The 10067-nt window shown below is 41.5% G+C and overlaps 1 protein-coding gene across 1 annotated transcript in view; it reads right to left on the bottom strand.

Annotated features, from left to right (window-relative positions):
- The window catches only part of ascc3 (activating signal cointegrator 1 complex subunit 3), a 245725-nt gene extending 239753 nt beyond the window's left edge, over positions 1 to 5972 (bottom strand). The window contains 2 exon segments of the mRNA XM_020621661.1: positions 5310 to 5435; positions 5815 to 5972. Of these exon segments, the coding sequence (XP_020477317.1) occupies positions 5310 to 5399 (90 nt within the window). The 5' untranslated portion in view covers positions 5400 to 5435; positions 5815 to 5972.
- Between the last annotated feature and the right edge of the window lie 4095 nt (positions 5973 to 10067).

Below are 10067 nucleotides of genomic sequence, written 5' to 3'. Positions count from 1 at the left end.
TAGTACATACATATCCAGAGAATCCAATCCAATTAATCCAGAAAATGAATGCTGTTTAGACATGTACTGACACTGACACTGGGGAAAATAGGACAACAGAGTATCCTGATGTGGAGTCAACCTGGGGCGGTGTAGGTGTTTTAATGAGCATCACACAGCACCAGTGTGTGTTGACCTTTAGTCAACTAATGATCACAGAATTTGTCACTTAATACTGTCTACCCAATACTGTTTTATCAATTTTCAGATAAATGGCATCAAACAGCACAATCTCCTGTGCAAAGTATACTTATAAATATTATGTTAGACTGTTGTGTTAGAATTGATACAGTATTTATTCACTCATCATTTATTTTGTCATTTTCGATCAATAACTAATGGCTAAGAGTTGATCTCCCAAAACTTGCCTATATTTTATCAGCAAACATCCAACAATGAACATTGTCAACTGACCCAAAAGAGGGAAGCCCGAGCAAAACTTATCAGAACTAGGGCTAGACATCATGGTTTCCAGTTTTTGATACCAGTGCCAACATAATGCCCGACTTTTTTAATGACACCAAAATAATACCATTTTTGATACTTGACAAGTGCTTTCACATTGTAGTTTGTTTATTTTTTTTTTAAATACTCCCCACCATGAACTCATCACCATTTCACCTTTTACCATTCAGATTTATTACCGCAATAGAGCAAGAGCATTGGTTTTGTGTCTGTTTGTGCAAAACCTCTGACAAACTCATCCACGTCTGTTACTGAAAAAAAAAAAATCACCAGATTCTTTTTTCTGTTGTGCATCACTCTGCATGGATCAGTGTTAGAACACTGGACAGTGTGGAGAATGAACTCTCACATGGCGCTGAATATACCCCAGTCACCAGAGCAGTATTCAGTGCTTGCAGCTCTGTGAAATATTCCTTGTAGCCTGCTGCTGGGGCTGAGAACCAGCAGGCTGGGAGCTCTACTCTTACTAACATTGAAGTCAGAGGCAGTACCTGCTTTGTGAACTAAAACTGATACATAATGAGCTAGTAATGTAATCTAACGAGTCACTAATAATAATAACTTTATTTGTATAGCACTTTACAGCTCATAAAAGGGCACAAAGTGCTTCACATACATATCCCAAACCAATAACGCCTACACAAAATTTATATAAAATCTAAAAGCAAATAAAACAAACTATTTAAAACAGTAAATTACATGAAACAATTTACGGAGACTTTACTGAGCATGCACCTGTCGGAAGAAATAAGTTTTTAAAACAGACTTGAAGGAGGCTAGATCAGCTTGCGATCGAAGCTCTGGAGGCAAGGAGTTCCAGAGCTTAGGGCCATAAACAGCAAAAGACCGATTGCCCCATATCTTATAGCGAGACCGTGGGATGACCAAAAGTAAGTGTTCAGAGGAACGCAAATTTCTGGTTGGAGTATAAACAGTCACAAGATCAGAAAGGTAAGGGGGGGAGAGACCATGAATAGATTTAAAACACAAATAACAATACCTTGAAATCAACCCTGAATTTTACAGGTAACCAGTGCAAAGAAAACAAAATGGGAGTAATGCGAGCGAATCTAGGGGCATTTGACAAAAGATGGGCTGCAGCATTTTGGACTAATTGGAGCTTCCGCAGAAGAGACTGGGAAATTCCAATGTAAAGAGCATTGCAATAGTCAAGTCGAGAGGTGATAAATGCATGAATGGCCTTTTCTAAGTCTATACAAGATAGGAAGGGCTTCACCTTAGCTAGAAGTCTCAGATGGAAGGAACTGGTTTTGAGTACAGAGCTGATTTGTTTGTCAAAATTAAGACGGTTATCGAACGTTACTCCAAGATTTTTCACTGTATCAGAAAATAAAGATATAGAAAGACCTAAATTTGAAGCAGGGGCGGCCAAATCGGCGCTAAAGAGGATGTACTCCGTTTTGCTCTCATTTAAGTGGGGAAAGTTTTGAAACTTATCAGCAATACCGAGTTTATCCAAGTGCACCTCTGCTAAATGAAGCGCACTACCATATGTGTGCACAAACACACACTAAAAGCTGCGCTGAACAGATGTTGTTACACAGATCAAGCAGATAAACCTGTGGAGGAACAAAAGGAGAGAAACTGAAGCGATGAAAATACAAAGATATCCAAGGAGTGTGTCCAGAGCTAAAGTCTAAACTAGCCTACTCTACATTTCTCTCAAACACAATACCACGACTACTGCTGCTGCACGTGACAAAAACCAGCTAACTGATGAGAGAAGCTGCTGAGCTGAACAGGCTATGCTCAAAGACAGTGGTTAACAAGTTTTATCATGGTGATGTGTTGACTCACAGGGCTTGGTAAAGAGAAAACAAAACTTAAAATCGGCTTCAAATTAAATGCTAGAGCAGAATTCAAAACCAAACTTGAGCCACTAATGTGACAACACTGCCCATTGTGCTTCCACCTTTTTCTACTGCTGTAGTGTAGGAAAATGCAGTGTGCTTCATTCATTCAAGAATTAATGTTATGCACTTTGACCACCAAATTTAGGGGCGTAGTGGCCCATGCAGGGCTTAAAAATATTAACATCTATCCCTGTTAGGTCTGGTACACTGAAATATACTAAAGCTGCCAGATGCCCACTGGTGTGAGCAACATCCAGGGTTTGAGTCCAGCCACAGGCCTTTATCTCAGGCTTCACTTTTCTCTCACACCACTCTCTTTCTATCTTTACTGCACTATTGGATAATGGACAAAAAGCCCAAAAAAATCTTTAACAATATTTTAAAGCTTGTCACAGTAGCCTCTGTGGTAAAGGACTGAAAGCATTTGCCAAATCTAAGAACACCCCATGCACATCTCTCCTTTCCTTCTATGCAGACTGATTTTGATGCCAGATCACACATGTGCTGATGATAACCCTGTTCATCAAACTATCATTTCCACCTCTTTCAAAGTTGGGGCTTTAACATCCATCAGATGTTCTATTGTCCCATTGTGGGGCATATCTAGAGTTAAACCTAACTCCCTGTCCCTATCTGTATGCTGCTTTTCTAGGTAAGCCTCTAGTTCCCTCTTAATCACTTTTAAAGTGCCACATCTGCCCCTACTAAACAGTGCCTTGGAAATGCCCTGTCCAAACCTATTATGCTGTCTTTCACAACCTTCAACAGTAGTAGTACTGCTGCAGTAAAGCTAGTACTGCTTCCTAAAAACAGACTGACACTCAGACAAAACAGCATAACCATGCAAAGACTTTTAGCTGGTTACTCACAAGTGTTCCAAGTGACATGTGACACAGAGACAGTCATAGTCAGTCACATATTTACAGTGCCATGGTCAATAAAACTGGAAGAAGCACTGACATAAATACAATGGACATGGTATCACCACTTCACTCCACAATGCAAAAATTAAGCCCAAATACCGTGAATATGGAGGCTGCCATCTTACTTACAATCAGTTTCTCTGCAGTAGCAACCAGTGGTGGCGTGACAGCATTGGACTGCCATTAAAAGATGTCAAAAATCAAACCAAAATCTTTATTTTTTTCATCAAATATCTTAATTAAGGATAAGGATAATCACCTTCATTTGGCCAAGTGTGTTACACACAAGGAATTTGTTTCCGATACAAAACCAAGGCAGCCATCTGCGGCGCCAACTCAAACGATAGCTCTAACCATTGGGGAGAACTGGGGGTTCAGTGTCTTGCCCAAGGACATTTCGACATGTGGACTGCAGGCACCGAGATTTGAACCTCCAACCCTCTGGTTGGGAGATGTTAGGGTGATTTTTATTTTATGCACTTAAGAATGGTTTTATTTTATAGCACACATAAGTTTACATACTTATATGTCACAGTTATGTTTATATAGTTATGAATATCACCCTTATTGTTCACTGAACCACTGGTCAAATATTTGCTGTGTGAGTCACTGAAACACTAATGCAACATCATAAGTCTTGTCCACTAAATTACTGAATTTCATTAGATTTATGGCTGTAGCTAAGGGAGCTCATAGTTACGTATCGTTCCTCTGGACTGGTGGACCCAAAGGAGTCTTGGTACGGTAAGGCTCCAAGTTTATTAAAATAGATTAGACGTAGATGAGAAAGCTTCAAAGGGAGAACAGTTATGCACACACACACGCAGGCAGAACAGTTTTAATTAAGTGAAACGGAAGGCAATGCATAATATGGAGCAGTTAGTTGAAAACAAAGGAAGAAGTGAGTGTGTATGTAGGAATTAAAGTAGAACAGGTATTCTTCCCCTTCCTAGGGCGCTGTCCACGATGATTGGAGCAGAGAGGACGATTGGAGGACGGATGGACTGAAGGACCAATAACGGGAGAGTTAAGTCTAAACCACGGCTTCTCCCCAACAGTTTTTGACCAATTAGATAGTAACACCTTTTCATACAAATATTGTTACCCACTAAGTTGAGGACAGTCTTTTCTGTTTATCCTAAACAGTGAAGATCCATGTGCACATGCTAATTTTGATACGTTAATGCATAATAAATTTCACGCTGTGAAATATATATCCTCATATTAGTCTTCCCTTTTCATCATAAAAAGAACACGCCTCACAGAGATGATTGCTCTACCTACTGAACCACAGTCTCCCCCACTTGTACACAAATCAGTGTGAGAATATCTACCAAAAACCACAGAAATAATGTCTAGGAAAATTGTATTTGATTTGTACTTTGAGTTTTTATTGTGGCTCATGTCCCATCCACCAACATGGAGGAGGTAGGATTTAAGACCTATACTGCAACCAGCCACCACAGAGCGATTGACTGGCAGTGACTTCATTTCTGGGAGCTGTCAGCCTGTCCATCATTTATTCAGTCAGTGGAACAAAGAAATAAACATTTCATTGAAACAATTCAACATAGTAAGTCTCACTGTAACTGAATCTGCAGCAATGGAGGGAGGCACATCAATAACTATACTGAGTTGATAACGAATTAACTGGTCTCCAGAACCTTCTACAATTAAAGTACAGCAGAATAAACAATTTATGTCATATAGTTCTAAAAGATTTACATCTGGATAAAGGTGCATAACTACAGATGTAATATCAGATTAATGCCCCATTTAGTCTCTTCACTGATTTGCTACTGCTAAGTTTAAATTTCATTTTATGCCCAGATCCATCTTATTACACGGTGGAAGAGAAAACTTAAACATAAAAGTATAATTCATAAACACAGTAGTGTTGTGAAACGGTTTGTGTTGTTTTGGTTTCCTTTTTTAAACACTACATTTATAAAATTCAGTGTTCTACTGTGGCAATACTAGCTTCCATTTCTCCACATGCTGGCCTCACCTTGAGATCATAGAGCTGTTCAGTTAAGTCCTCCTTTTTGCTGACATTGGAGAAGGAACGGAGCGCAGACGTGAGACGTGGAGGTGACATTGCTCTCTGACGCTTGCATCCAACTTATGTCTATGACTGGTAGACAGAGAGATACAAATAGTAAACTGAATTTTCACGGCTGTATGGTTTCTACATGGCACAGATTATAAATACTAGGCTAGAGTATGTGTCCATCTAAATACAAGATGAATTCCAAACAAAAAAAGCTGCCGGTTAGAAGTTCCCTTTCTAACGACAACCTTACATTTTTGGTTTGGTTAAATATTGGACTGTAATCAAGGAAATAACGCTAACCTAGCTATGCGGGCTGGAGGGCAAACTTGTGAAATAAAGACTGCCTAATGAATAACTTAAAGTGTACACGTTACACCGAATCGAAGGCTGGATACTATCACTACATCCCAGACCTGACATTGTCTTCAACACCGGATCATTATATAGAGTTAAATCCCACCTGTACAGCAAGCTTTTGTCTGCAATGCAAAACAATTATGGTTGGGACTGATGACCCCACTCAACAGCTACTGCGGATTAAATTCGCCGAGTGTCTGAACACTCAGTACCAGTCCACACTGGTTTGTGCTGCTAGCTAATGTTAGCATGTCAGCATGACTACCACTTACACTGTCGTGTTAGCTTTAGCACTGACAAGAATTATCAGTATAAAACGAAATGCGACGAACTAGCAGTGTTAGATGACAAATGTCACACACCAAAATAAACACACTTCCCAAACTGCCATGTAGAATATAATATCAGGCGTGAGTGTTCATACCTCTAGACGTCAACAGAAGTGGCGTTCAAGCTAGGAACTATGGGGTTTGTAGTTTTCAACCCAAATACTTGCTAGAGGATAAGGCTAAAATGACTACACTACCCATTTACACAGAAGACGTTTACGTCAGATATGGTTCGTTTTTAACCCTAAACCGGCACACAGGGGTGAAGGTGAAGTTAGTACATGAATAAGAAGGTCGATACGCCGCCGTGACCCGGGGCCCGTTTCAAGAAAGAGGTTTAACAAACTCTGAGTTGACTTACACAGAGTAGGAAAACTGGGAGTTTTCGGTTTCAGAACAGCTGAAAAGAGTTGGTTTAATCAACTCTGAGTAGTTTGACTCAGAGTTAGGCGCGTGCCACGCGACTATAAAAAGCCATGAACAATGGAGTGGGTGTACGTAATTACTAAATAATGTTAGTATTGTTATTATTTGTCACTTGTAAAGTAAGGAATGGTTATTAATTCTTCAATAATTTAATGAGTAACATCAGTAATTGCATAAAATACCGATGTTTGTACGAATTAAAAGTGCAGTTTTATGTCTACCCTTTCTTAAAATTCCTATTGTGGTTGATATGGGATTTGTAAAGTAATGATTAATAAATAATCCAAAACGTTTTATGGAGAGTAATTATTACATTAATCAAAATACTTTTTTAAGATTTACCCAACACTGATGTAATAATATAAGAATTGAATTTTAATTTTCATGTAGGTGCATTGATGGGAATATGTGTGCCATCAATGCATCCAACTACATTTGGAAATCCTGAAGGGGATTCTAATTATTAGTTTATTTCCAGAGGTCACAGCAAGATGTTATTAACTGATCATCATTTTTCAGATTAGCCTTACTGAAACGAATTAAATACCACTAACCTGCAATCCTGTGAAACTCCTCTTTAATGGCTCTGAGGGGTTTGTGCCCAGGAAACACAACAAAAATTCACAGAAAGCGCTTGAGGGTGAGGCACACTTTCCGAACTATTCTACATACAGTGGCCTTACTAATGTGCTCTGCATCCCCAATGTTATAAAGAAAACTACCGTTTGCAACAAATCGTAACGCAACACAAAGCATCTGCTCGGATGTAAGAGCACGGCCACGATGGGTGATGTGCCTGATGTATGGGTGGATAAGATTATTGATATATGTTATGGACGCTCTAGAAAAACGGTACCGCTCAAATAAAAATACATGGGGATATGACAAAAAAATCAACTCGTGGCCTCAATATCCTCTCCCGACGTAAATGCAATTCCCTGCGAATCAATACAGCGTCCTCATCTACAGGATCCTCTATGAATGGACACGCCATTTTGGTCTCTGCGTGACGGAAACGTGTGCAATCTATGAATGTACTGAAAGATTAAATGAGGTATTAAACACCTTTCACTTTAAAAAGGGGCGGAGACCCGGAGGAAACTCTGAGTTTCCCGAACAAAACCTGCTCCCCAGCAGGTTAGGTTCACAGAGTAAGTTGCCATAGTAACTGACTCTGAGTTTAGATTACCTCTCTTTTTGAAACGGGTTTAACTTACCCCGCTTTCACGGGTTTAAGTTACCTCCGTTTCTGAAACCGAAAACTCCGAGTTTTCCTCATTTTGCGGTTAACAAACTCAGAGTTTCAACAAAACCTCCTTCTTGAAACGGGCCCCCGGTGCGACCAAACTCAGTTTTATTGCCAAACTGGCCTGTGGACTTTATTTATTTATTTAACTTTATTTAAATTCAGCATTTAAATAAAGTTAAATGAAAGTCACTTTTGGCTGTTCCCGGTTAGGAGTCGCCACAGCGAATCATCACACTGACGCTCAGGGTTGCGTCAGGAAGAGCATCCGGCGTAAAACACGTGGCAATTGTCAACATGCGAGTCATCAGTGTGACGATTCGCTGTGTCGACCCCTAAACGGGAAAAACCGAAAGTGGCTTTCATTTAACTTTATTTAAATGCTGTAATACAAACAAGTGTAAAGAATATTAAGAGCATAGCATAGTATGAATCAACTTTGCAATTTTAGATAGAATTTTAAGCTAAAACAATTTAACAAAAGTACAATAAAATTATTCAATACCCACACAGAAAAAGATTAAATAAAATAGAATAAACAGGGACAAATGATAAATGCTGTCCCCCCCTGCAGCCCTTGGTCCATCTCATCCCAGCATATAGGCAGAAACTTAAAGCCTGTGATCAGAATAGTGAAGAGATGGACTGAGCCGGCAAAATCTGAGCTACAGACCTGCTTTGACAGCACAGATTGGAATGTATTTGATGCTGCATCTACAGACCTGGATGAACTCACTGACACTTTGACATCATACATCAGCTTGTGTGAGAAAATGTTTGTACCCACCAAGATACTCTACACATACAACAAGCCCACCGGGAAGCAGGAACAGGGACCTCGTTGACCCACTGGGGAGCAGGAACAGAGGCAGCATCAATGTCGTCATCGTTGACCCACCGGGGAGCAGGTACAGGGACCTCAGCAGGTGTCTTTGTCGGCACGCTGAAGATCTGGGACCTCAGTGGGGACACTTTTGTCTGCACGCCTACGGCTCTCAGTCTCAGCAGGGACATCTGCACTACCTGGCCGAGGGACAGGGACTGAGGTGGTGTTGGCGTTCCAGCCGGCCCACTCAGAGACAGGAACAGAGGTGGTGTCATCATCCCTGCTGGCCCACTCGGAGACAGGAACAGAGGTGGTGTCACCGTGCTAGCCAACCTGCTCAGAGACAGGAACAGAGGCTTCAGCAGGTGCGTTTGTCGTGGCTATAATGTGATACCGACTAAATTAAGTCAGACAAATCATCCCAATTTAAATAATCATTTAATATTACAATTATTTTGAACAGAGTAGTAGTTAAATAGGTAATTTGGTAGTTAGGGAACCAAGAACAGAATCACTCCTCCTGCAGTGGAATAGATAAAGTATTAAATAAGAAGATTGTCACAGAATCAGTCAGTCTTGGTCACAGGGTACAGTCAGTCAGAGTCCGTTCCCCCTACCCAGGCCTGGGTCCCAAAGAGCACACGGTGCACTGTCACAGTAGCGTTCTTCTTTATGCCCTTGAGCCTCACTGTTTTATCCACAGCTTTCTTAGGCTGTTAAATTATATAAGCCCATTGTCCAGCTCACATGAACTTAAAACAAAAACAAGAAACATCTTGGCCAAATTATATAAGCCCATTGTCCAGCTCACATGAACTTAAAAGTGAGCACATAAACACTCTATTCTATTCTATTATATAATCCATATTAACATGTAACTTAAACCACTATACGTTCCTGTCAGCATGCTGTGTAGGTGGGGCTACTACAGGGATGCTTCTGTCGGTGCACTGAGGAATGGGGACACCCTCATCGGCACACCAGGGAACCATCAACTCAGTGGGGACATCCACTCTGCCTAGCCGGAGAACAGGGTTGGGAATTGACTGGAAGGCAGCGTCAGCAGTCTGGCCGACCTGCTCAGGAACAGGCTTGGGAACCCCAGTGCTGGCCTCTTCAAACTGTCTTTAAACTCACAGCGGGGACTAGCTCATTGGTGCACCGGAGAAGTGCTGTGCCCACAGGGATGTCACCTTCTGGCCCCAGAGAAGCAGGAACTGATAGGGCTAGTCACCGTCTCCGTCTTCAGCCTCTGCCCCGGGAGATGGAGTGTGGTTTGGAAACAGGCAGAGGCTGCAGCTCGGAGACAGATTGGGGCTGGGACAGCAGCTCAGAGACAAACTGGGCCTGAGGCTGCAGCTCAGACACAGACTAGCGCTAAGCCTCTGGGACAGGCTGCGGACAACCCCTCCTCCTGCGTCTCTTTCTCCTGGGCCCACCAGGACAGATGGCTAACCGTGTTCCCAGAGAGGGCGAGGGCTCGGGATCAAAGGTAGGGATCCAGGTCAGGATCAGGGTCCGGAGTGAGA

This window comes from Monopterus albus, unplaced genomic scaffold (assembly GCF_001952655.1).
Source record: "Monopterus albus unplaced genomic scaffold, M_albus_1.0 scaffold264.1, whole genome shotgun sequence".
Classification (NCBI taxonomy): domain Eukaryota; kingdom Metazoa; phylum Chordata; class Actinopteri; order Synbranchiformes; family Synbranchidae; genus Monopterus; species Monopterus albus.
Note: the sequence above shows the minus strand (reverse complement) of the source record. Positions and strands in the feature narration are given on the sequence as shown.